This window comes from Microtus ochrogaster, chromosome 1 (genome assembly GCF_000317375.1).
Source record: "Microtus ochrogaster isolate Prairie Vole_2 chromosome 1, MicOch1.0, whole genome shotgun sequence".
Lineage (NCBI taxonomy): Eukaryota > Metazoa > Chordata > Mammalia > Rodentia > Cricetidae > Microtus > Microtus ochrogaster.
In genome coordinates, this window is record NC_022009.1 from 107,579,319 (window position 1) to 107,607,159 (window position 27,841).

Here is a 27,841-nt window from a genome sequence, read left to right on the forward strand (position 1 = left end):
CAGAGGAGAGGAAGACAGAGTGGCGGAAGTCAGACGTAGTACATACTCTGAGCCACAGCCCTGCATTTCCATAGTGCACACAGCAGGTGATGCTTTGGGACTGTGGTAAGGACTTGGGCTTTGATGCTCAACAAAACAGAAAGGAAGACATGCTTTCTGAATAGGACAAGAGTCCCAGTAATTGTGACAGAAAAGAAGTTGAATGCATCCTTGCCTATGCTCCTTGACATTGATGATCTGAAAGCAAAAGCCCCTGACAATCCTGGCCCTTCACTGCTCTCCTGCACTTGGAAACGAACTCCCATGCCCACCGCCATCATGGGTTTCACAGCTACTTTCTTTTTCCTTTGGTTTCTGTTCTGCGGTCTGTGCAGAACCTAGTAGGATAGTTTCAGTCCTGGCTTTTCCATGGCTAGACATCCCTGAATCTTTCTCAGACTCCTGGAAAACATCTCCTCCATGATGACTGAGATAGAAAAGGTGCACACTGTTCTCAATTCGCCAATTGTTGACAATTATGTCCTGCGGGCATTGCAGAGGTTGGAGAGGCGAGGGTGGTACTAACACTGAATCTGTGTGCAGTGTAAGAGCCCTTCTATTTTTATGCTGTTCTTTATTTTTCCTGTCTTCATGTTTCAGATACGACTGTGTTTATTTTTGTTCTGTGCCATAGCTGTAATCATAATTAATTGGGCCTGTATTAGGAGCATGCCTTCTAAAGAAAGGCACAAATTGTATCTGTTTGTCTTGCTTGGTGGAACTCAAGACACGTGCCATCAATACCACCGCAGCAAAGCCCAGATTTGGGTGCCTTGCATCCTCCCACAGAGGCCTGAGAAGCGCCATGCCGAACTGCAGAGACTATCCCTAGACCACTGGGGCTTTCTGCCAAGGGTCCACGGCACGTCTTCCACACGAAGGTCTGGCTAAGGCTCTTTGCTCTCACTTAGGCAGCCTTGGGAGTCAAACAGATATGAATGCAGTATGCTCAAATATCGGTGTGCCCATGTGAAAGCATGGGGCTGGTCACCTCCGAGCGCAGCTCCCTCTCCTGTGGTTCCTCTTTCTCTCCACCTCCTGAACTTGGGTCTTTGTACCCCCCACCCCAGTATTATCAGTCTTTCTCCGTTATTTCCCTCCAGCTTCTCACACAGGAGGCCACCTTTATTAGACTCTCAATGGTAGCTGTGGTCTTGGAACATTCCTTTCCTAATTTTAAGCACCGGGTACCCTTCTCTCAATCCTTTGTTACCTCAATATCCCCTTCCTCTTCAACCCAGAAGCAACTCAAGGTGTCTTTCAGGGGTTAATCTTGACCATTTTTTTCTCAGTACCCCCCCCCCTCATTTTCATTCTACATAATTCCTATACCCTGGCAACACTTAAATGTAATTCTTTCATCTAAACCTGCCCTATGAACTCTAGATTCATGTATCCACCTGTCTTCGTAACACCTGTACTTGAATATCTCAGAGCATCTTAGAACTGACACACCCCAAATGGACCATTTGGTTCCTAGAAATAAGTGCCTCTCTCTAAACTGTAACCCTCGGCCCCGCCCCTCTGCCTGCTTACCGCAGCGAATGCCACTGCCGATTATTTAATTGTGTAAGCTCCCTGTGAAATGCTTTGGATCTGCTTTCATAATTTGTTTTTTTTTTTTTGTTCTCTATCTATCTCCAAGGCAGTGGCATTGTTTCCGACCAGACATTGCTTAAAGAGGTAAATCTATCAGATACCTTAAAAGTTCCAAAAGCTCACAGCCATTAAAATCCACTCTAAAATACTTAACAGAGATTTTAAGCTCCAGTATGAACTATATCATGTGATCTCCCTAGCTCCACCAAACATTTTAATTGATGACTGTGCACTTCTTCTCGCTGTCTATCGCTCTAGCAGTGTGGGTTTGCCTTCTCTTCTTCCCCAGAACTCTCCTTCCCCAAGGTCTTGTGTGCATCTCTCCATGGCTTGGGAAGCTCTAGAGACTTCTCAGCAACTTAGTCACTAGGAGGAGACTCTTCCCCTCTTCCAGAAGCTCAAAGCCAGGTCCCTGCTTGCATTGTCTGCGTAACCTGTTTACCACCCTTAGAAGAAGGGCAACAAGCAGTTATTCAATTGTTCATATACACTCTTCCCCACCCCATCCCGAGATAGGCTCTCCTCTGTATAACAGCCCTAGCTGTCCTGGAACTCACTCTGTAGACCAGGCTGACCTTGAACCCACACAGCCGCCTACCTCTACTTCCCCAGTGCTGGGACTAAAGGCGTGCACCACCATCACCTGGCTTGATTTTGCATATGCTTTTGCCTGACTCTCTCAGTAGGCTGCAGGTTCCCCAAAGGCAAGACCCTGCACTAGCTTCACTGTGGAGTCACCAGCAGCCTCTTTACAAGGACTGGCATGTAACAAGCATTCTGTCTGCCAAAGAAACTCGGTGAAGGCACCTGTGGCACTGAGCCTCAACGCGGGCTGCCAATTCCGATAGCTTCCTTTGAAAAAGCTAAGCCCAAATCCAAAGCAGTGCCCAAGCCCCCACCCCGTAGCCTCCAGCTTAATTGACATGGTAGGGAGCTGGCTTCAGCAGTTTTAGAAAGCTCTTCGGGGGATTCTTATGCCCTAGATGGACTATGGGGGCCCATTAAGGTATTACCTAAATCTTACACTGGGGAAAAGGTTTCTTAAAACCAGCTTGTAAGAGACTAGAGAAGAAAGCAAATGAACTGATTTGCAAGAACGACAGTGGCCAGGAATGGTATCCCGAGACGGCCGAGGCGTACAGATGACACTGGAATCTCTGAGGAGAGGAGAGAGGTGTGTAGGATCTTGGGCCGTAAGCATCAGCGAGCTGCAGTGGGCGGCAGCCATGGGCATGGTTTTTCCTTTTCTGCCTCCTTTGTTCTGAAGAACTGACAAGCTCCTAATAGAGAATTGGAAGACAACATCCTTTCTCTCTCTCTCTCTCTCTCTCTTTCTCTCTCTCTCTCTCTCTCTCTCTCTCTCTCTCTCTCTCTCTCTCTCTCTCTCTCTCTCTCTCTCTCTCTCTCTCTCCTCTTTCCTCATGGCTCAAGACACAAGGTATGAGTCCCCACCTAGACGGAAGCAGACATCTCAAAGATGGCCTCATATGACCTCAGCATGGAGAACTGTGGAGGGCAGAGATGAGAGGAAGGAAAAGAGGAGGTTCAGGGAGCGTGGGCAGCACCAGTGAGGACAGATTCCTGAGCTGGGCACAAGGGTGAGGGAAATGGGAAGGAACCCAGTGAAGGGAGAAGCCCCTGGGTGTCTCCTAATGGAACGTGACTCACTTAAAATTAACAACCCTAACACAGTCGCTGTTCTGTGAATATTTGTGTTGACTACGCCTATTTAAAGAGTTTGTGATTAAAAAAAAACAAAACCCTCTAAAAGTTTATCTTGACACAATCAGGATTTAGAACTGGGGTCTGAATGAAAGCTACAAACAGAATTAAACACTTCCCAAACTATTGGACTTCTGGGTTCCCTGTATGGACTTAAAGAGAATGAGGTAGTTTATGCTTCGAGAGCCCTGTTTACCCCTAAAGGCTGCCACCTGTCTGTCCTTCTGATCCTCATTTTGTACAACTTCTTTTTAATGACCGACAGTTTTTGCTGATTAAAATGAGGACTGGGGTTTCAGAAGCTGACTTCTCGGTGAACTCTGGGCCTTTGCAAGACACTGCTGTGGACACGGCTCCTGCCCTTCTCCCTCTGCCCCCATCCTATCCCCTGTCATTGATTCACCACGCTTTATCAAATACCTGCACTTCCAGGTGCAATATGAATTAAGATGCAGCATGAGCTCGGGACTGATTGTTCCGGTGTGTCATTGTGTGCCCAGCTTCTCCTTACGTCACACTTGGCTGGAGGTCAAGGTCAGATCTGGGACTTGGATCAAACCCAGCATTCTTAGAGACGTCTTGCTTTTCAGACACTGCTAGTTAGGTCGTCCATCAGAACTGTCAGTTTGTCTCCACATGGGCTTCTCTTGTGAATTTCACCCAGAGACGGTGCAGTAGGTACCCGGGTCTGTAGAAGCACAAGTGTCTCTCCACAACCAGCTTTTCTGTCCTCTACTGTATGAGGCTGGGTCAAGATCACCATACTGGTTTTGTCTCGTCAGCTGGTTAGTTACTTTGTGCTCAGAATGACTAGGGAAGGCCTGCCCTTTCCAGATGGCCTGAACTCCTAGCAGCAAGGCCATGGGATCAGTACTTTCCCACTGGTAGCAGTTGGGACTTTTGGCATCATTCCACACTTCCAGAATCCTCTGCTAGTGTTCTGAAGAGAGGCAGTGGCAGCTCTTTGAGGTCTGAGACCAACCCTCAGGGCCCCTCTATTTCAGGTCAGTTAAAGAAGTCTTCAGGTTCTTCCCCCAACCCCAGGAATGGTAGGTACTTCCAGAAATTACCCTCTGAGCTACCTCAGGCCGCCACTGAGGTTTTTCAGTTCTCCAACCCCTTATTAGGCAATTCCCTCTAGCACAGTAGTTCTTAATCTGTGGCTCAAGACCCCTTTGGGGGTTGAACAACCCTTTCATAGGGGTTGCCTAAGACCATCAGAAAACAGATATTTACATTATGATCCATAACAGTAGAAATTTATAGTTATGAAGTAGCAACAAAAATAATTTTATGTTTGGGGGTCATAACAACATGAGGAACTGTATTAAGGGGCCAAAGTACTAGGAAGGTTGAGAACCGCTGTTCTAAGGGCACCTTGAGGTTGCACAGAAGGGCTTCACCTGCAGGACCAGCTGAAGCACAGCTGTGTGTCCACCCCCAACATCTCCCATTTCGTCACTCTGGGGCAGTGTTCTCAGAATTCATTGCGCTGACAGGTTCCCAGGTGACATAGATGCTGCTCACCTGGTCCGCAGCCCTGCTTTAGATCTCTGTTGAGGGCTTAGAGGTTAAGAGCACTGACTGCTCTTCCAGAGGTCCTGAGTTCAATTCCTAGCAACCACATGGTGGCTCACAAACATCTGTAGTGAGTGAGAGCTGATGCCCTCTTCTGGTGTGCAGGTATATATGCAGATAGAGCACTCAAAACAAATCTTTTTAAAAAGTCAAATCTCTGTTGAAATCATGCCTCGTTTGTCTACTACCTAGATACTTACAGACTCAACTGACTGTCTACCAGTTCAGTTCGGAATGTGTAGTGAGTGACACAATCCCCAAATGTTTACCCCTTGTCCTTCCTGTGAGACTGAGTTGCTATCTTGGCTTGCATATCCCACCTTGAGACTGCATCTTTTTCATCTCAGTTCAAAACCAGTCCTTTGCCATACTTCTGCCTTTTGCTCTCTGGCGCAGGTCCTCCTGCCTCTGTGGTCTGCATTGCTAATTTTGTCCTTATTTCTCTCACCTATGCATGTGAGGGTTGATTTTTTTTTTTAAAACAATATACAGTAAGCTTCAAGTTAGCTGCTCTTGCCAGAGATAGGTGGGAACTCCTTGGACTGCCTCATAGAGTGCTCATTCCTGTGATAAAGTTGTATTGTACATCTATAAAAGATGTGGAGGAAATGTTAGCAGGATCCCTACTGGGGAGCGATCTCTTTTAGTTGGGTGAATATTTTGGTTAGCAAGGTGTGAGCGGGGAGCAGCAAGTACACTGCCTTCTGAAACCCATCAGCCCTTGTTGACTACAGGGCTCCGTTTTCTGGGCAGCCACCAGGACAAGTTGGTGCTGGAGCTGGATGGTGTGGGGGAAGGGAGCAGTGTCAAGAGGCTGCTTCAGAGCTAGCTGCCAAGGGCAGCTTCAAAGGAGAACGAAATTGTCCAGCAGGGACTTCCATTAGATTTTTTGGCTGGTATGAGCTGTAGTCTCCCGGAAATCATCAGTGGAACATAATAGAATGTTGAACTGATCTGTAAGTTTGGAATGCTGTAAAATTAGAGGCTTCCTATTGAATGATAGTCACACATGAATTATGTAAATAGATTTCATTTTTCCTCATCTTTCTTTTCTTCTTTCAAAAAATGTATTAGAGGCGCCTCTGGCACTGACTAGAATTTACACCTTTTTCATCAGCCCAGTTTTGAAGTGGAATGCGTTTATCAAAACATTAGGTGGAGAGTGTATCCTTTGTATCCTTTCCCGGATGTAACCAGCATTAGTCAACACGAAGCAGTGACAGTCCTGAATGTGGTCATTCATCTGTGGGTGCCTTTATCATTTTATGATGAAAATTTCTCATTTCTCTCATTATGAATAAATAAATGCACACTAGTGAACACTTAGAAATATTGATAACTGGGGTGGGTGGTGATGGCTCAAGCCTTTAATATCAGCACTTGGGAGGCAGAGGCAGGTGGATCTCAGTGAGTTTGAGGCCAGCTTGGTCTATAAAGCAAGTTCCAGGACAGCCAGGACTGTTACATAGAGAAACCTTGTCTCAACAAACCTATATTTTTAGGAAAAAAATATTAATAACCATGAGCAAAATTAAGACCATCCATAGCTCCAATCCTCAGAGATAACCACAACTAACAAAGTATCCCCATCCATCACTCATATATAAATACAGCTTTTATATTAGTGTGTGTGCGTGAAAGAGTATATGGCTATATATAAGAAATTCCATCAATTTTTATATGTATATTTTCTGTATTTATAGCCCAACAGGTTCATAATATTTGTAAAATATTATTGCTGTTTTCATTTAACAATTTGATACAAGAGTTAGCCCTTTTTTACATCTTCAAAATTACAATGTAAAGATTGTATTCATTCATATAGACTACTGCAATGTATATAGTGAATTCCATATTGTTAATAGTATTTCTCCATTATTTGCTGTCATATATAATACTACAGGAATATTACTGTACACATGGCATAACTACATTTAGGTAGAGCGTCTTTTGACACATTTAAAAAGCACTTAGACTTTGAAGGTAGAATTTTATACTTGCCTGAAATAAAACTCACGAGATATAGCCCTAGTGGGCCATGCAGCGTTTCAAAGGGCTTGCCAAAAGCATTGTACATGAAGAAGGCTGTCCCCACCATGGTTAAGATGACCAGAATCATGGAGAATAGAATGATATTGACGTGGATGCTCACGGGGATGGCTTGGAGCAAATCTGGGAAGACTGAGAATAAAACAAGGATGAGAGAATTTTATGGTCACTTCTCTGCAGGTATAACTGAAAATTTAAATCCCTATTCTTTCCCATGCTTTCAAAAATCACTAAAAGTCATTTTGATGAATACATTTTTTTTTCTCACTTACCAATTTACCCAAAGATTTAAAGATGGGGTCATTTCATAGAATTCACCAGTAAAATATGGCACTTGGGAAGTCCGGGAGAGTCTTCGGTCCTTGGTTATTCTCAAGTGCTGGATTAATAACTCAAAACTGCACATTTTTTTATGACCCAAGTTTCAATGATAGCTATCAATAATCACTTTTTAAAATGATCCAAATTTTATAATAATATTTTAAATTTGAATGCACCTGGGAGAATTCCAACATCAGGAGGTTTTTATCCCACCTCTGTGTGCTATAATATAAAAATTGGTTTCTAGGTTACAACAATAGTAGAGAATTGGAAAATTTCAGTCAGCTTCAATATTTTGATGTAGCACAAAGCTGTGGGAAAATTATTTCTGGTACTACAAGAAATATTTTCCGGGTTTAGTAAACATGCCCAATCTATTTCTAGATTCTGTATTCAGGGCAAGTTATCCTTGCCTGCTCAGGAGATGAAAAACCTTACAGATGTCAGCTACCTCTGCATCAGCATGCCCGCCTTCAGCAACTCTGGACAACAAAGGGAAGAGCAGTCTAATGCATTTCCGTTTCCCTGGCATCGAGCAGAGGCTTAACGTATTTATTGAGGTCCTACTCTGTATCAGCCACTGTTTTGGGAGCTGGAGATAGAGCCATAAAAGAAGACAGAGAAAGACCCAGATGTCTCCCGCAGAGCCTGGACCCTAATGAGAGTACAGAGAGAACTAGCAAGTGAGCAAGCAAATCCAATTGCTTATTTTCAAAGATGTTCACTGTGGTTGTCTCCCTGGACAAGGGCGTCACTTCCCCCTTTAAGAGGAAGAGTTATTTCTTCAGTGCCCTTCAGGAGTAAGGACATCCCGTAGCTTAGTTGCCTTTAATTGTCCTGTGATAAAACTGCGTCTGCTAAGTTCAAAACATTTAGCACTGACCCCTGTTAGTGGGAGTGAAGGGAAAAGGAGCCCCTTGTGCACTTCTCTTGAAAGTAAAAGTAGAAAAACCTCCTTGGCCTTGGGCAGTGTCTATAAAGCCCCGAAATGTCCACACCCTTTAGTTCAATAAGTTTCCTTATTTACAAGAGCCTCTCTTAGGCCTATTTAGGCATATGAGACCAGCGAAGTATTGTAAACATAGTCATTGCTGAATCTTTGGTTTGGAAAGAGCTTGCATGTCTAACAATAGCACACACAATCCTCTGCAATGGGATTTCACAGAGATCAGAGCAATTCTATAGGAACAGATGTGGAATTATCATCAAAATGCGATGCAAGATAGAAAGAAACAAACCACATAGAGGGAACCGTGCGTTTTATCCTGTCACTTGTGACGGGTGCAGAGGGCTGTGTTTATAATGATTGTTTAGTACTCTGCTCTCCTGACTGAATTCTCTTTACAGCTGAGATGGGCATATTATTATATTATTAAAAACTGAGGCACAAGGGGCTGGGGAGATACCTCAGTGAGTAAGAATACCTGCTCTGCAAGCATGAGGACCTGAGTTCAAGTCCCCAGCTCCCATGTAAAAAGTAGGGCATACCGAGCATTGAAAGACAGAGTCGGGGTGGCCCCAAGAGCTCACTGGCCAGTCAGCCAGCCTAGTAAAAATGGTGAGTTTCCCCTTCAGAGAGGGAGACCCTGCATTTTCTTAACCTTTTTTTTTTTGGTATTTTTATTCCAACCAGTAAGCTGGACCAGAGAGTTTTATTGGGGTTACTTAGAAGGATATGGGTGAGAGATTACTTAGAGGAATAGAAACGACTCAAAGACAGCTGCATTATTAAAGCCCACCCAGCATGGGTGACAGCTCACAAAAGCTGGAAACTTGGAGCATCCTGCCCAACCTGCAGGCAGATCAACGGTTCGGAGAGTCCTTTCCATGGGACTCTGGTATAAACTTCTTTCAGGCATCCTGACTGGTTTGTGCTTCTCCCTGGAAGTTGGTCTGTCTCAGAGTCTTCTTTGCAGCTTTTATTGCTTACTCTGGCAGGGAGGAGCCTAGTGAATCTGCTCAGTTTCAAGCCTGAAGCTGGCTTGAGTTGTTTGCTTTCCTGTTTAAGGAGCTTCCCTGAAGGATGGAATGTTTCAATGTGGGAGGGAACTGTTATACATCAGTGGGTTTGCTAGGCGGCCCCAGGATCTGATTGTCTCCTGTTCCCCAGCCCTGGGATTTTAAACTAAACCACATGTAGTTTATTTAGTCATTATCTGTTAGCATGGAATCTAGCGATCAGAGCCAGATTCTCATTCTTGCATGGAAAGTACTTTACTGACTGAACCATCTCCCCTAATCCTTAGTATCTATTTTGAAGTTTTTATATACAGTAACATTTGGAGCCAAGGTTATTTTGCTTGTCTGCACATGACTGTACCCGGCTGTTCCAGAACCTAGCTTGATTTAGATTACCAATGCACACCATTCCTATTCTTAGGAACTCACCTCAGAGAAAACGAAAACACCCTTCACCCGAACCTGTATGCAGATGTTTATATGACTTTATTTCTATTCACCCATACTGAAATCTACTACATAGCATCGATGGGCAGATGGCTGAGCAAGGTGTGCATATCCATATAATAACCTGCAAGTCAGCAACAGAAAGAAGCAGACAGCTGCTGCACACACTAGCCCAGATCGATTGGAAAGAGGACTAGCAACTGGTCTTTGGGTTCACCCTTCTGCTGGCAGAGTGAAGGCATCTAAGTCCCAGAAAAGAGGTGGCAGGGAAGAAAATCCAGATAGAGCTGACATGCAAAGAGAGGCTGCTATCTCCTTGTTCCTGGAGCCTGCTGTTAGGAAACAGAGCGGGATAGTCATCAGTTATGACTTGCAGTGCAAACACAGGCACAGGGAAGCACTCCGTGGGAAATGCGCTCTCATGCAATCATTTCATAGGGTCTCTGCCTCTTGAACTCTGTCTCCTGCCAAGATGGAGACACTCCAGCCTTCTAATCTCTGCACAGACAAGCCTGTGAAGGCTTTTGTGGTCTTCCCTGCGCCTGTCCCTGTCAGGTGTTCCAAAACGATTTTATTGATTTATTGTTTATTTAGTTATTTACTTGAGATGTGGTCTCTATGTAGTGCAGGCTGACCTTGAACCTACTGAGTAACCAGGCTAGTCTTAAACTCAAATTCATCCTGCTCAGTCTCCCAAATCCTGGGATGATAGACCTGTACCAACACACCTGGTATCCCATATTCTTAGACACCTCTCACTCCCCGTTTTGTCTTATGTACCTGGGTTACGAAGGGCTCATAAGAGTCTAGCCAGCAAAACTGTCGTTCCTCAGAGGAAGTGGAGATAGTAGAAGTTCTTTCAAGTTTTCAATCCTTACGTCATACGCCCATGTGTTGTGGCTTGAAGGAGAATGACCCCATAGGCTCATATTTTTGAATGACTGTTCTCATGTTTGTGGACGTTTTAGGAAGGATTAGGGGTGTGGCCTTGTTAGAGGAGGTGTGTCATAAGGGGTGGGCTTTGAGGTCTCCAAAGTCCGTGCCCTTCCCAGTTATCTCTCTCTGCCTTGTGCTTGTAGTTCAGATGTAAGCTCTCAGCTGCTGCTCCAACACCATATCTGCCTACCTGTTGCCATGCTCCCTGCCATGATGGTCATGGACTAGAAGCTTCTAGAACCTTAAATTTCAATTTAATGCTTTTTTCTTTTATAAGTTGCCTTGTTCATGGTGCTTTGTCGGGGCAATAGAAAAGTAACTAAGGCACCGTCATTTCTCTGTGTCTAGCTAAAGCCTCCCTTTGTTCTTTGTGAAAGGAATGCTGTTTTCCTTTGTAGGATGAAGCCTTTTCTCTGTGCTTAGACACATTCTGTCTTCTCTAGCCTACCTCATCTACCATCTTCAGCCTTTGGTTCTGTCCTTCTGTCTGCTCACACGCATATAGTCACACAGGCACACCCTAGCCTGACCTAAGGGAATCTACCATTTCCTAATTGTAGTGATATTTTGTTTGTAATTAGATTACAAATAAAGTTTGTCTGAAGATCAGAGGGCAGAGCTAAGCCACTAGTTAGCCATAGAGGCCAGGCAGAGTAGCAGACACCATTAATCCCAGCACTTGGGAGACAGAGGCAGATGGATCTCTGTGCGTTCAAGGCCACCTTGTGCTCCACGAGATTGGACTCTGTCTAAAAGAGAAACAGAGCTCACCCAATGGTGATCCCAACACTTGGGATCACATGCCTTTAAGCCCAGCACTAGGGAGGTGGAGACAGGAGTGATATGGCTGGGCAGAGAGAGGACTACAAGGTGGGAGGAGACAGGAACTCAGATGTAGTCTGAGGATCTGTAGAGACGAAGAAGTCTGAGGCTTCAGTCTGAGGATCCGGTCTGTGCATGCAGTTTGAGGGTTCGGTCTGTGCATGCAGTTTGAGGGTTCGGTCTGCGCATGCAGTCTGAGGATCTGGTCTGTGCATGCAGACTGAGGATTCGGTCTGTGCATGCAGTCCGAGGATTCCATCTGTACATGCAGTGTGAGGTTTCATAGAGACAGCAGCAGTCTGAGGATTTGAAGAGATGGAAATTCCCCTTTGGCCTGAGCACTGATAGAGGTAAGAACTCTAGTGACTGACAGACAGCTTTGCTTCTCTGCTCTTTCAGCATTAACCCCTATATCTGACTCTGGGTTTTTATCATTAAGAACAATTAGAATTCATGCTACAGCTATTCTCAATGCTTCCCTTTATACTTAGTCCTTATGCCAGTGTCCATTCTTCCAGTTTCCATTTCAACTCCTGCAACGACCTACCTTCGCCACTCCATCAATGGCTTCTTTGAAAAAAACCTCTTGTGCCTTCCTGGTTGTGAGCCTTGGCGAACCATATTCACCTTTTCTCCCTTGCTAATTATTGCAGAAGATTCTTTTATACTCTGTGAAGATGTGCCAGGGTGGGTGGTTTAATAAAGAGTTAAATGGCCTATAGCTAGGCAGGAAGGGTTAGGCGGGACTTCTGGGTACAGGGAGAACTCAGGAAAAAAGAAAGGCAGTATTGCCTGCTGGACGCAGAGGAAGCAAGACATACAGGAGGAGAAGTGAAAGCCATGAGCCACGTGGCAACATTAGATCAATAGAAATGGGTTCGTTTAAGTTGGAAGAGCTAGTGGGATAAGCCTAAGCTATAGGCTGAGCTTTTATAGTTAATAATAAGTCTCCATGTTGCTTGTTGTGAGCTGGCGGCCCAAAGACAAATCCATCGACAGCCATCCCTGGGGTGTTTAGGCCTATGAACCATTCTCCATGAAGGTCTGTGCTCCCGAGGGTTCCCTCAGCCAGTCCCTTGCACCTCAGTCACCCTTCCGCCAGTCTCTCATCCTTCTCTCTCACTCTTTTCCCGGACATGTCTCTTTGTATCTCATTCATCCCTCCCTGAGAAACTCCGTCTTCATCTGTGCTTCCAGCTGCTGCCCCCCACCTGCAGGTTTCCACTTCCGTGCTTCGGCGCCAGGCCGCTCCTGACCACAAAGGTTATTTGACAGATGAGCGGGTTTTGTTTGTGCTCCATCAGTGAACCATCGTGTTAAACAGGACCATCTCCTGCTTCGTCTTCTTCTGCAACTGCTCCTTCTGCCCTTCGTATCTCACTGACCTGGAACAACTTTCCAGAGCTTTGTAGAAATTCCGGTGTGTTCTGCTGGCTCTCCAGTTGCTTTTTTGTAGGAGGGTTTCAGGGAAAAGTGTCTCTTTCTTTGTGGTCTCCTTTTACTGCTGTGTCTTGCTGCAAGTCTCCTCCTGGCCTCCTGCCTCAGCCTTCCCTTTATTCATCTGTCATCTGTCATCTGTCCTGTCTCATGCTTTAATTTTCTTAGTGGCTGTGTATTGCCTACAAGCCCAAGTTAGCCGCCTCAGGATAGTAAGCAAAGTCTGTAATATCCTGGTCACTCATCATCTCCCCACCCCCCACCCCATCCCACCCCACCCCTGCCTCCAGCCTTATCTTCCTCTTCCCACACCTCTTCTGTATTCTGGCCTCGATAAGCCCCAATGTTCCTTTAGCTGGGGAAATCCCTGCTTATGGTTAATGAAAAATGACTGACCCTTGAGAACTTCCCTGCTTCCTCTGCCTCATCCTCACACAGAGTAACTCTCCTTCACGGAGCTTTCTGAACAACACAATAGTGATAGTAACCACTGTTCTTCAGACAGCAATAGTTGTGGCTCTTCATCAGTTTGGGCTCCTAGTCAGAGTGCACATGCTGGCCCTGCGGAAGCTTGGTGGGGCTGTGCAACATGCCTTGGCCAAAATAATTAAAGTGTGAAGGTGGCAGATTTGAGGTTCAGGTCAGGAAATTTAATTGCTAAGTGTGATGATCTCCAGAACACTTTCTCTGCTACGACCGCCTCCTGTCAACATTCCATATGGCAACTGAGACCCAGACTGAACGTACAACTGACCTACGAAGAACTGTGTACTGTGATCAAGAAATGCATCTGTTTTGTAAATCTATAGAGTTTTGGTTGTTACTGAAACACAACTCAGGTCATTCTGACAAACAAAGTGATTGATTATAAAGACTTCTGATAGATTCTGTAAGCAGACAAGTATCTTCTCTAGTGGCTTTCACATCTCCAGACTCCAGCAGAATGTTAAGGCATATATCAGCAGTAAGGAGACTTTCAGAAAGAGAGAAGCTGGTGGTGCATATCTCTCTAGCTTTAAGTTTTTTTATTCTATAGGCAAAGTCATGTTGTTTTCAATAGATCAAATAAAAAAAGGAGATGAAAACATTTGTTTTTACTAAATTTTACATATGTTCCTTCTTGCTTGTCATTACCCCATGTTTTATTTTGTTACCCCGAAAGCATGACTTTCGTTTCAGTTGCTTCAAAAATTTATTTTAGTTCTAGCTTCTGGATTTTTGTTATATTTTACTCAAAGTCTTCATTATCCCTTTATCTGTTACTGATTCTAGTCCGTCAAGTCTCTTACTCTAGTAGTCTCAAAAACAGGACTTGGTAAATTTAATCTGAGTTTATGTATAATATAGCATTGTGAGGAGTGACAAAGGGCTGAAATATAATAAATCACCAAGGCAAAAGCTGATGATGTTGCTGCTGTGAGGGTTTTGAATATATAGGCGTTAACTGAGGGGGAATGTCAGGTTGCTCAGAACAGCACTTTTAGCGTTATGAAGGTTTGGGACTAATGAAGTTTTGCCTTTACTCTATATGAGATCTCTAAACATCTTAGCTCCCATGTCTGTAAATACAGAGAGTGAAGCAGCAATCTCACAGAAACAGGGAATTGAGAAGTGGTTACCAGAGGCTGGGCTGCAGGGAGATGGGTCAACAGGCACGGAGCTCCAATTAGGCAGGAGAAATATGCTCTGTTGCACAGTAGGGTGACTCTGGTTAACAAAACTGCATTGCATACTTCAAAATATCAAAGGGAAGACTTCGAATGCATCTCCTTACCCTGATTGGATCCCTACACAACACACGTACTTAGGCCTCACACGGTGCTGTGAATACATACTATTAGGTGCCAGAAGAAAGGTAGAAAGAAAAGACGGAAGGAAGGAAGAAATGCCACAGAGCTTATGAAAAATACAAATGAGAACATTTTTGTAGCAGCTCTTTGGAAATGTGGAATAATTGCCTAAATAGTTCTTAACTTGATGAGAACAGCAGGGGAGTTGCCCTGCTGACAATTGTGACATGTGATTGCGCAGTGTGGAGCGTCCACATTTTCCAGTCTGAGAACCAACCACGGGGACTGGGCAGGGGCCATTCGGTCTACAGGTGATCAGATTACAAGTCTTTTTCTGGGATCAGAGAGCCTCCACCTCCCGCTGTAGTCCTTGGATTATGTGAAAAGAATTAAGACAAGCTTTTCATTTTGTAGCTCAATTTTTCTTTTTCTCTCATCACCAGGTGGGTGGCTATTACTATTTTTAAAATGCTGGCATTTTGGCTTTCTTATGACTTACCTGACGCCTGTCACACATTTTCCTCGTCATCTGATACGCTGCTTCCGCTCCTGTTTCTACTTCCCGTGGGCAAGGTTTTGGACACTCTCTGCAGTGGCTTGTCTGAAATGATCTTCCTATCGACAACAGACGGCGAAAGGGACCCCAGTGAGGCTCTTTGGAAGGACCAGTGGCTTTGCACGGCGGGCAGACAGATGTGGATCAAAATGGAAGCTTTGTTTTGCCTCACGTGATTAGGGAACATGTCTCGGATCTTCTGCCAACTTCTGCAAACTAGGTGGCTTCATGGACAGAGACAGGTGGGGGTGAGCAGCCAAAAGCCGTTCTAGCAGGGCCAGAGCTGGCTCTTCGGCCCAAGCAGCTGGACCTGTAGCTGGTGGGCAGATGTGCAAAGAAAGAATGTCTCTATGACAGAGAGGCAAGTGCACTCCTTTTCTCACTGGAGACTCGGCCACCAGATTGTTCAAGGACATGTACAGTTTGATGACGGAAAGCCCAGGATCCCGGGTTGCCTTTGACAGGAAGATCTCCAGAATGTAGAAAACTAAATACCGCTTCTCAGACCAGAAGATCTCAAGAAAACTAAATACCGCTTCTCACTCTCTTTCGAACTCAGTTTTGACCTCTTGGCCTCAGTTGCCGGCCCCTCTCCTGACTACCATCACCCCGGTAGTCCTCAACCTTGACAGTATATTGCCATCACCTGGGGAGCCATTAAACCCACCCAACACGGCAGCCTCTGCCCCACAGAGGCAGATCCAATAGCCCCGGGATGGAGTGTTGGCAGCTTTCGTCGTCCTAAAGACTCCCCAGGTGAGGCTAAGCTGCATCCAGGTTCATGGACCACTGACACTGTTCCTAACAGTATGGGTCTTGTCAGGCCTCTTGCCTACGTCTGCCAGATGTGGACTGCAGATAATGCCATCTGTGAGACTCTGGGAACAGAGGCGGCCTCTGATAATGATGTCAGCAGTGACAAGCAACTGCTGCTCAGATCAAAGCCTCAGAGGTTCTGCCTTTCCTCTCAACTTGTCCTTCTCTGCATAAAAGACATTTTTTTATTTTTAAAGGCCCACTTGGCTTCGTGGTGCTCAGCTATTCACTTTTCTTGAAAGAGAATCAGAGGAGGGGAGATTTCTCTCTTTTTACAGAAATGCTCTTGATCCGGGTTTCCCCTCAGCCCATCGTCAGCCAGTCATTAATGGACGGCGGGTAAAAGAGATGTTCTTGACATAAGCTCCATGCAGGCATCTTCCCTAGCATCACCCACAAACTCACAGCCAGGTATGGAGCCAAGCTCCTGATGGCTATGTGGCCGACGACATGAAATCCATGACCCCGTACTCAAAAGAAGGAGACACGCTGGTATCACAGGACCGTTTGAAATATTATTTCAAGCACCTCACCTGACTCTTTCTTAGCTCCAGCGCATCCAGCTGGCTCAAGCCAACCTGCAGGCCATCCACCACTGAGTCCCAGTCACCCAGGGTGGTTTTCGAGTGACAGCTGCTTTGGCATTTATGTGTCTCTGATAACAGAACCCAGTTAGCTGCTCTGAACCTGCAGGGGTGTAGTCACTCTGGAGCAGTAAGTTTTGAGAACTTTGCAACGTTATGACTTGCTGAGATAGAGCAGAAAACCAGCCCTGGAAAACCAGTCTACCAGGTACTAAGTTTGCTTAGTCAAACCTATAATGAAAGTGCCTTCCACCTACCACACCTATCCTGGGCACTTAGCTGCCTATCTATGGGAAGCAAAGTTTTCCATTGCTCGGTGCCCAGCTTCGTACTATGGGATCACATGACTGAACGTCAGTGGTTTACAAGGCCTGGCAACCATGAAGATTTTCTTAATGAGTCGAAATTAATTCAAAACCAAACGTGTAATACAGCTGAGGTGTTTCTGGCCGAACCCCAGGTTGCATGACCTGGCTTTCATTTCGGCTTTGGTTCTGACTACACAACGAGCACCTTTTGCATTGCACAGGCTGTTAAACTACACAATGACAATGCACACTGCTTGGAATGCCGGGGCTCAGTCCAGACTATTGTGCGCTACAAACTGCAGCGTTCCCACTGTCCACATAGGGCTCATCTGCTCTACTAAACAGAATGGTTTAATTATGGACAACGAAGGCTTTTTAGTATTCTCCTACCATCATCTTTCAGCATGAAAGTATCAAATTAATTTGTCTTTGGATTGGATTGTGTTAGAATGCTTGATTCTAAAAATTGCTATTTGCGTTTCCGACTTGGCGTTTCAAAAGTGTTTGTTAGCTAAATTTCGGCTTGGATCGGAATCGAGTTTCCAACCATTTCTAGAAACGCCTGTAAACATCCTTCTTCCATTTTGTACTACATGTATATACGAAGTAGTAATCTCAGTACTTATGATCATGGAATCAAAATATTGATCAACTTTGAAACATGTTAGCAATGCTCTGTTCCCTGACGCATTAGATTGTCAGCCAAGACACATCTCTTTATGAAAAAATAAATGATCACGTCCATCGTACTGTCGCGCGAATTTGCTTTCCTTGTTAATAAGTCACAAAATTGTGTATGTACCAAAGAATTGTTTTAAACTAAATGTCTTTATGAGTCATTGTCTGCAGAAATGCTGGAACTGTGTAGCTATGTTGTCTACCTGTGCACCCAGGGTCCAGGCTCACACAAAAATGTCTTCAGCAGGGGCTGGAGAGATGGCTCAACAGTTAAGAGCACTGACTGCTGTTCCAGAGGACCCGGGTTCAATTCCCAGCACCCACATGGCAGCTCACAACTGTCTGGAAATGCAGTTCCATGAGATCGGACAACTTCACACCAATGAACACAAAATAAAAAGTTAAATAAATCATAAAAAATGTCTTCAGCAGAAAGGAATTATGCATAATATTTCTCAAGAAGCCCTAGTAAAGTATATATGAGTTTTTTTCTAAAATACAATTATAACTTTATAAAATACGGAATTTCTAAGGTTAAAATGAACTTTTGTTTATTTAATTTAAAAAAATGAGACTTTAAGCCAGATGTAATGGGTTTATGGGTGCACACCTTTAACCCCAGCACTCATGAGGCTGAGGAAGACAGATTTCAGGGAGTTTTGGGGCAGCCAGGGCTGCACAGTGAGACTCTGTCTTAGAAGAGCATGTGAACTGATGTTCTAATTCCGTCTTCTTGCCCCTGGTTTTCAGCGTGAGTCAGGTGCTGACACCTGGCTCCCTGGTGAAGCGGTTGACTCGGGAGGTCTTCTGTTTTGCTAATTGCAAAGTGCAGCCATTGCTTTAGTCACAGCAATGAAATAGTGGCCACACCATAAAGACTTCAGCTGGTTCAACAGTGTCCTCAGATGTCTTTGCCTTAAACCTAAACTGTGGACAGGTAATTCGTAGCTCAAAGTCTCGGCTGAAGCACGTGACCTGTCCAATCTTCATTATCAAACCGGATTGACTGTTTTATCTTCCAACACCCAAAAAACCCAGCATTTGGATAGTTAGAGATTGAATTAAAGCAAGGAATGAACTGAAGAACAAGTTCTTGTGAGGTTTCAACATCATATTAAAGATGATGCAGAGATTTGGAAGGCTGTCCAGTGTGAACACCAGCACCGCAGAAAAACAACAAAGGTTAAAAAAGCCCACCAAACCAAACCAAACAAACAACAATAAAAAAACAACTCTCTGTATCTTTTTGTTGTTCCTCTAACCAGAAGATGATTTTTTAAAAAAAGACTTATTTATTATCTGTACAAGAACTGGAATCCAGGTCTGCTACATGCTGGCTCCTTATATGATGTGGGGAACGTTTAGTGATATCTCAATGCTTTTAGCCCCCATATTTGACCAAGAGAATGATGTGGTAACAGCAGTTAGCTAGACAGATAACAGGCATTGAGGAGGGACACCCTCCCTCCCAGTAAACTTTGAACACTGCGTCCTGTTTCTCTGAGCACCCCAGAAAGAGAAGCCTGCTTAGGATTTAAATCACCTTATGAAAGAGTGGAAGTGTGTAGACATGGTTGAGACTCACGAAGTGAAAGCTACTTCTTCCTGGTCAAAATAGTGAAGACCTCTGGCCCTCCAAAGGTTACCTCGGTCACAGACTATTAGCGCCTCCCTTGAGGAAGTGGGGCTTGCCAATCACCTGGTCAGGGGTCTGACTTCCCCAGGAAATCTGACTCTCCTGAAGACGGGCTAAGGAGAAGAGAAGACTAATTATCTCCTTAGTGAGATAATGTACTTCCTCCAGAAGTTGCAAGCCATGCTTCCCTTTTACTTTCCTATCTCTTTTTCTTTCAGGTAATAGCCAAAAGCAAGTGCATCCCTCCACTGACGCTCTGGCCTTTCTCTGAAGCTCTCCTCTTGCCTTTCACCATCCTGGGGCTTGCTGACCTCCATTGCTAAACCTGCCTCCTCTCTGGAAGCCATGACCTTTTTTTTCCTCCTTTCTCTCTTTCCTCCTGGTAAGAACCAAGATTTACGCCTTGCCTACCCTGTTGATTGTCCCGAAAATTCTCAAAAAACTGACCTTGAATGTTAAATCTGGGTTTATAATGAAGAAAAGAAAAAAAATACCTGTTTCATTTCACTGCCTTTAGTACATTATTTACTCAGTAAGAATTAACTGTGTGAATCCCATGTTATACTGTTCTGGTTTTATCAGTCGCTCTTTTAGAAACATATTCAAGCTGGCAGTGGTGGTGCACGCCTTTAATCCCAGCTCTCAGGAAGCAAAGGCAAGTGGATCTTCATGAGTTTGAGGCCAACCTGCTACAGAGCAAGTTTCAGGACAGCCAAGGCTACACGTAGAAAAACCTGACTTAAAAAACAGGAAGAAAGAAAGAAAGACAGAAAGAGAAGGGGAGGAAGGGAGGGAGGGAAGAGAGGGAAGAAAGGAGGGAGGGAGAGAGAGAGATCCACTATACTAAATGGATAATGCAGTAATTTTAAGACATGGTAGCCACTAGTAATACCCTTAAATATTTTACTGCAGTGTTCTATTGATAACATAGAAACATTAGATAATGCAAAAATAAAGCATCTATCCTTGAGCCTGAGTCAGTTCATAAACTCTTTCCTTCATAGGAAAGCTAAGAACACAAAAGGGAACCCCAATAACAACAGTAACAACAGCACCCATCATGTAAGGATTGTGGACAATACATAGAAAGTACTTGACACCTATATTTACTCAGTAAATGGGTGCTGAACTCACATTTTTTTTTCTTCTGAGATGTCTGAAAGAGCTCGGAGAAAATAAAGTCACTTTCAGAAGTTAAAAAGGAAAGCAGAGAAAGGGGAGAGCATGAAGCCACCCTCACTGTATTATTTTATCTATGGTTGCTTCTCTGAGAGCTTTTCATCCTGATCCACAGGCTGTGTGCTGCCATGAGGATGCTGGAACGGAAACTGGGTCTTCCCCGAGAGCAAACAAGGGCTCTGTGGCATACCAGGGCTTGGTCCAGGCACCCATTTAGGGTCATGATTATGCTAACTGACAGAAGCCAGGCACAGAAAGACAAGTGCTACATGGTCTCACTCATATGCATAATATTAAAAAGTTGGCTCCTGTAGTGGTCTGAATGAGAATCGTCTCCATTGCCTAGTATATTTGAATGATGTTTGGTACCCAGTTAGTGAACTTGCTTGGGAAGGATTAGGAGGCATGTCCTTGTTGGAGGAGGATGTTGCTTGGGGGTGGACTTTGAGGTTTCAAAAGCCCATGCCAGGACTAGTGTTTCTCTCTAATTTTCTGCCTGCTGTCTGTGGATCAGGATGTAAAACTCTCAGCTATAACCTCACTGCCATGCCTGCCTGCCTACTTTCTGCCATGAGGATAATCAACTAATCTTTTAAAACTGTAAGCCAGCCCCAGTTAAATGATTTCTTTAGAAGAGTTGCTTTGGTCATGGTGTCTCTTCACAGCAACAGAAAATTAGCAAAGACAGCCCTGTAGGATCTGAGAGGATGGTAGTTACTAGGGACTGAGGTGAGAGAGGGGATGAGTCTGATCAAAGGGTGGGAGACAGTTAGGTGGGCTCAGGAAGACCCACTGTGCTGGTGCAGTGACGTAACCACACATAAAATAATATACTAGAGATTTCCCAAAGCTGCAAAAAGGATTTGATACATTTTCCCCATAGAGAAATGATAAATGTTTGGGGAGATGGATATGGTTATCTCCATTTAAACATTACCTATTTCAAAGGGCTCATATATATGTATGAGAGATGGCTCCGTGGTTAAGAGCCCTTGCTGCTCTTGCAGAAGACCCAGGTTCAGTTTTCAACATTCACTCAGCAGCTTACAACTATCATAGCTCTAGTTCTAGGGGGTTTGACCTCCTCTTCTGACCTCCAGACACCAGACACTCACATGGTGCACATATATACATGTAGTCAAAGAACTCATAGATATAAAAAAAGAAAGTCTAAAGAAGTTACACATATCAAACATCATTTGGAACTTTAAAGTAGGTACCAATTGTAGGTAACAGTTAAAAAATAAATGTTAAGACAAGCATAGTGGTGCACACCTTTAATCCCAGACAGGCAAATCTCTGTGAGTTTGAAGCCAGTGAGTTCCAGGACAACCCATTTGAAAAACAAACAAACAAAAAAGTTTTTTTAATAGCTCTAAAAACCAAATATAGTGAATCATTCTTTTATTCCTAGCACTCAGGAAGCAGAGGCAGGCAGATCTCTATGAGTTTGCAGTCAGCATGGTCTAGAATTTTAGGTTTTCCTACCACAACTCCTCAAGAAAAAGCAAACAAACAAATTGAAAGAACAGCACCCTCCACCCCCAAAGCAGTAGCTTCTCATCCACATCCTTTCCTTCTAGACTCTCTGGGACAATAATTGCCCAGCTGTCAGTATAGGGATGGTTTAGATGGCAGGGAGGCTGGGATCTAGCCCTTTTATGCCCTAGCCCACATGGCTGAAATTCTGATTCCTAAACAATGCTGATTCTGCTGGTCTTTTGATAAGGAAATGGGAGGAGGGAGCAGTGACGGTCAGGGGAAAATGGATGCTTGTCATTTAAAAAGTATTTCCCTGACATTTCCCAATGCTTACAAAATAACAGGCAGAACCTCTTCTGGGTAAAGAATACCTTTGAAATGTTAAGCAGACTGATTTTTTTTTTTGCCATTTTCAGTATAAGAAATTAGATTGGGGTAATTTTTCATGGAGGACAAACTAGGAATCTACAGAGAAAAAGAATGAAAGAGCACCTCCCCGCTTCTCAGCCTTCACTGTGTGGCTCTGTCTCATCGCTGGCTCCGGCGTCTGGGCACTGATGAGCTCGGCCGCTCTCGGAAACCCATTCACCCATCGCTGCTAAGCTCCAAAGCTTCCCTTTCTTCACTGGATCCTTCTTCAACCTGCTGCTTTCCACATAGAAAGTCCAAAGAGTGACGAACAGGGAAAGAAAGATCTTCTCGACGGAGAAACAAGCTTGGGTCCTGACACGTAGGGGCATAGTTCAGAACACTTCATAAAAACTCGGCCAGAGGAAGGGCTCACAGAACTCCCTGCTTCTAAAAATGGTGGCTGAAACCTGCCAGTCAGGAAAGACATCAAGTGACGGAGACTAGAAAGGCTGGGTGGACAATTTCAGATCCTCAAGGACCTCATCTAAACCAGCAGATCTTTGTGTACATCATAGAACATTCAGATTAAAGGAAATGTTCAGAAACAACCCAGTTCTGCCTCCATTTTATGACAGAAGAAAAAGAAATGGCAATGGTCTGAGCACCAAGAGCCTGAGCCTCAGCCGGTGGCAGAAATCCATCTCCAATCTAGGTTGCGTGACTCGGATAGAGTCACTTACTAAACAGCTGTGAACCCATTTTGTGCTATGCTCTCTCTGCTTGATGCCCCAGTTTGGGGGCGGGGCTCTCTGGAGCACTCTGTATCCCTATCTCCTGGGTATTAGGCTTTCTGTGCAGAGCAGAAATGTGCACACCTAAATTCATATGATAGATGTCGAAATAGGAGAGGACTGACAAAGTAAGGAGGGGCAGGAGGCTGTTTGACTGAGAGAAACCTAAGGTTGTTCCTTCTCCGTATCTGTTCCATTCATTACTATTATTTCAATGGAAAAGAAGGAAGGTGTTTATTTGCTGGACTGGTTCATAGGTGCATGAGTCTAGATTAAAAACATCTCCAATCTAAAAGACAAGGGGGCTGTGCATTCTGGGTAAATGTACAATGGTTCCTTCCTCCCATCAGGAAGATTTAGACAAGCCATGCAGGCTTCTTTCACAGATTCATCTCCTCATGCCAGCATCCGTACATGCCATGTGCAGAGGAAGGGGACAGGGCAAGGTTTCATTAGTGGGACATTAAAATCTCCAGCTCTTTCAGGAAAGACATTGGAAAGCTGTAGGAAGCATGGATGGGAAGAGCCAGCTAAAGACAAGAGATACACTTGTAAGGGATAGAGTGCCAGTGGGTCACAACCACCCCCAAGTCTCAACTATTCTGTACCATGATATGTTCAAGAAGCCACCTTCTTGATCACAGAGGTAGTTTAAGCATCCACCCTGCAATCTGGCTCACATCCCTCATTGGGTGTAGGATCTCTGCTGTCATTTGGGTCACATCCCTCGTTGGGTGTAGGATCTCTGCTGTAATCTGGGTCACATCCCTTATTTGGAACAGGATCTCTGCTTCTCTAAGATATGAAGTACACTGTCTCTGTCAAAGCTTTTACAAATTTTCAATCACAGAGCCCAAATTAAAATATTTTTGAAGTATGACTAAAGTTGGAAGCTGGGATGCATGATTGTTAAATTCTATTTTTTACATATCAAAAAAAAAGAACTCCATATGCTTTTACCAGCTCATTGAACTGTGTTGGCAATGAGCAGATCAGTATATATCTAGGAATGACTGATACCATATGATTCTTGAATATCATATTTTGATAATGTTCTGTAGTGTTTCAAACCAACAAAACAGAACACATGCACACATGCACGAGACAGAGAGAGGGGGGGGACAGGGAGAGGGAGAGAGGGACAGGGAGAGGGAGAGAGCTCAAAACTGGCAGTTTCTGTTTTGACGGCTGCACTTGGCATTCAAACATTATCATTAAAATTTTACAGGTGACGTAAGATGAAGCACTGTATCAAGCAGTTGTGTTGCCTTCAAAGGCAAACATTTTCTCATTATAATGAATGAAATCATGGTCTGGGCAGGAATGCTAGTGACCTCTAGTAAATGAACCACTGATAGATGAGAATCAGCCTGAGTAAATGAGGCAGAAGTTTTCCCAGCATAACTTTGCATGCTAACAGGGCAGATTCTTGGTATAATGAGACGAGATAGCATGGTCGGTAGGGAACACCTAATAGAAACAAACATCACTGCGCTGCCAAACTCCTCTTCTTCGTCATTCTTCATTCTCATCATACACCAGATGTAGAGGCTTTGAAAGTGACACAAGCATTGCACAGAAAAGCCACACGCACAGACTTGTCCAGCAGAGCCAAGCAAAAGGTCATTTAAAATATCGACATTGTCAATAGTCAATTTATTCAAAGTAAATCGCCATCTGAATCTATGCTGTACAATGAAGCAGCATTAAAACAGGCACTTGAAATGTGGCCAGTCCTAATTAGATGTGCTATGTAAACATCCACTAGGGTTTGGCTGTACAAAAGAAGTAGAAAGATATAAAACATTTCAATGATTTTTATATGGATTATCTGTTTGCACAATAGTATTCTGGATACCCTAGTTAAAGAAGATTATTAAGTGATGCTCACCTTTTTTTTTCCTTTATGTTCTAATGTGGCTAGCAGGGCTTACGTTGTAACTCTATCGGTCAATGATGATCTAAGCAAAAAGTCAAGACTGAGGCTCAGTGGTATAGTATTTGCCGACCTTGTGTAAGGCCTAGAGTTCAATCCCCAGCACAAGAAAAAGTCTAGACAAGCAGAATGCAGGTATAAATCCAAAAGAATTGAAATAGGAATCTATAGCAGCTGACAACTAGCCGCAAAGTGATTGATACTTTGATAAGTTGTTTCCATACCTCCTCTACAGGAGTGATGCTCTAAATCCCAATATCTGCTTGATAACTTTCCAAAGGAGCGCTGAGAAGCAGAGGGGACACTATGGGAATGGTTGTGTTAAGATTTTTATTTTGACTGTAGAAATGGGGACAGAGTCACATCTCTGCAGGCTCTGGAGGCCACCAGCTCTGCTCAACGGGAGCTTCTGCTGAGATGCCAGGGTGAAACCACTTACTGTTTTATAGTAGCAGGATTTCCACTTAACCTTCGAGAGCACCTATCGGAAGGCTCTCTTCTTAGAAGCAGGTTGATGAAACACTCTTGTCTGGGTACAGAGGGCACCTTGAATGAGACCACATGACCCATACGCTACACTGTGATGGGGTGGGAGTGTGAACTTCGGAAGTGCTGAGTGTTTCAAAAGCATGTTCACAGGGAGTGTCAACACTCAGAGGGATGTGTGTTTAAGTGTATTAACAGTGTTTTTTTAAAATTATTTATTTATTATGTATATAATATTCTGTCTGTGTGTATGCCTGAAGGCCAGAAGAGGGCACCAGACCCCATTAGAAATTGTTGTGAGCCACTATGTGGTTGCTGGGAATTGAACTCAGGACCTTTGGAAGAGCAGGCAATGCTCTTAACCTCTGAGCCATCTCTCCAGCCCCAACAGTGTGCTTTTTGGAGAATTCCATGGAGATTATTTATTGTACAGCTTTCCTACTATTCCTTCTTATACTGAAATAGATTTCAATTTTATTTATTTATTGCTTAGGCAGAAAAGACAAGACATCATCCGTCTCTTTCTCTGGAATTCGCCAAAATAAATGAAGTTTTAACGTGTGTTTCCCTGTATTATTTGTGTTGACTTAATATGTATATCGTAGAGTATAGAAAGGGCTGTCATCACAGAGAAAGCAAAAATGTAAGCGTTTCTTCACCATGCTGGGGAGAAATGTACAGGCCAGCCAGGAGATCAAAGGGATTTGTGAGATGGCTTTGGTATAGCAGAAACCCTGCTGAGCTTTGCCAGTCCTCCTAGAGGACTTGATTAGAATAAATTCCCAGGTAAGGCCACCGCAAAAGATAGCTACGAAAAGTAGACCCCCGGACCGTAAGGAGAACACATACAACTGTGGGTCCCGAAGGAAAGCAAGGCAAAGCATATGGAGTACCTCGGATGCAGCACGTGCTAAGAAAACAGTGGGCTATTGTTTTGAAACACAGGCTGCGGCAGAAGTCACGTTTACCCCTCCTTCACTGTCAGAAACACAAGGCCTCTGGGATCATTCCCCGTCATTTCCCGCTTTTGTCTGACTTCCTTTGTGAGAAGCTTTATTCAGCCCGTAGTTGCCTGTGACTCGCGCTGAAATCATCTCACTCATCTATTTTCCTCTTTTTTTTTTTTTTTAATACAGTTGCAAATCACACAGTATTGGGCTTTGTTCGCCCTCCGACCCCCGCCTCCAAGGTGCGCAACCCTCACAGCCCAGTTATCTTAATGAACTAAAGCCGTTCGGAGAAAAGTAGCTGTATCCACTTCGTCAAATCCAGCCGCTGATAATTTCTGGAAAAGCGGAAGACTAATCCTCAGGGGATTTTCTTGGGGCCCTATGAAAATTCCTGTCACTCGGTAGCCTATGTGGGCTGGGGGTCGGTGCCAAGTGGCTGCTTACAAGATACACGGAATTTTGCAGAAATATAAATGGGCCAGGGTTGAAATTTAATTAGACACTGCATATGTTAATAATAAATTCAATTAATTTCACCTTCTGCCTATACTGGAGGAGAAAAGAAGCTCAGGCAAAAATAATAATTCATCTTAAATGCCTCAGCTGGGAGCCCCTTTCCTGAAGAGTAATTTACTGACTGTGTCTTCCTAAGATTGCTCTGAACCAGCCCTTTGAAATAATAACAACTTCTGGATGTGTGTAGCGAGAGATACAGCAAAGGACTGCTTATTAATTTTCATTTAATGAGCTGCCCATTCTCATGGTAATTCCTTAAAACTTCTCGAGATAAACATGTTACAAATGCCGTGGCTAACACTTCCATTTGGCCAAAATCGCCACAGACGATCTCTCCTGTTCCCTACCTGAGTTGAAGGTCAATCCGCTGCCGGTTTTCTGTACACTTGGCACGCATTTATGACAGTTATCACGTCAGGTCGTTTGAAAACGTTTGTAGCCAAGTAATTCCAAATTGGATAAAGATGGAAAGAGAATAATTCTCGACAGCAAGGGTTTTAGCGGTGCCAGGCAGGGCAAAGAGCAAAGTCATGGGGAAAGGGAAAAGCAAGAAAACGGGGCCTTTTTTAAAGGACAAAAGTCACGAAGGTTGTTCCTTACAGGGGTCCCATTTCCTCAAGCACCCTTTGTATCTAACATAGATGCTACGCTGTCTTGCATAATTAGTAATACTTGGGAATCTTAAGGGTTAGATTTTAATTTTCAAAGAGCTCGGATAGATAGATAGATAGATAGATAGATAGATAGATAGATAGATAGATAGATACATAGATACATAGATAGATACATAGATAGATACATAGATAGATACATAGATAGATAGATAGATAGATACATAGATACATAGATAGATACATAGATAGATACATAGAT

At 44.0% G+C, this 27,841-nt stretch overlaps 1 protein-coding gene across 2 annotated transcripts in view; it reads right to left on the reverse strand.

The window, feature by feature from the left end:
* The window catches only part of Clrn1 (clarin 1), a 36,842-nt gene that overhangs the window by 7,943 nt on the left and 1,058 nt on the right, over positions 1-27,841 (reverse strand). Inside the window, exon 2 of one of the 2 annotated variants that reach the window (XM_005344018.2) lies at positions 6,940-7,119. The exons of the other annotated variant lie outside the window; for it this stretch is intronic. Within the exon in view, the coding sequence (XP_005344075.1) occupies positions 6,940-7,119 (180 nt within the window). The remainder of the gene's footprint in view (positions 1-6,939; positions 7,120-27,841) is intronic. 2 annotated transcript variants of the gene reach the window in all.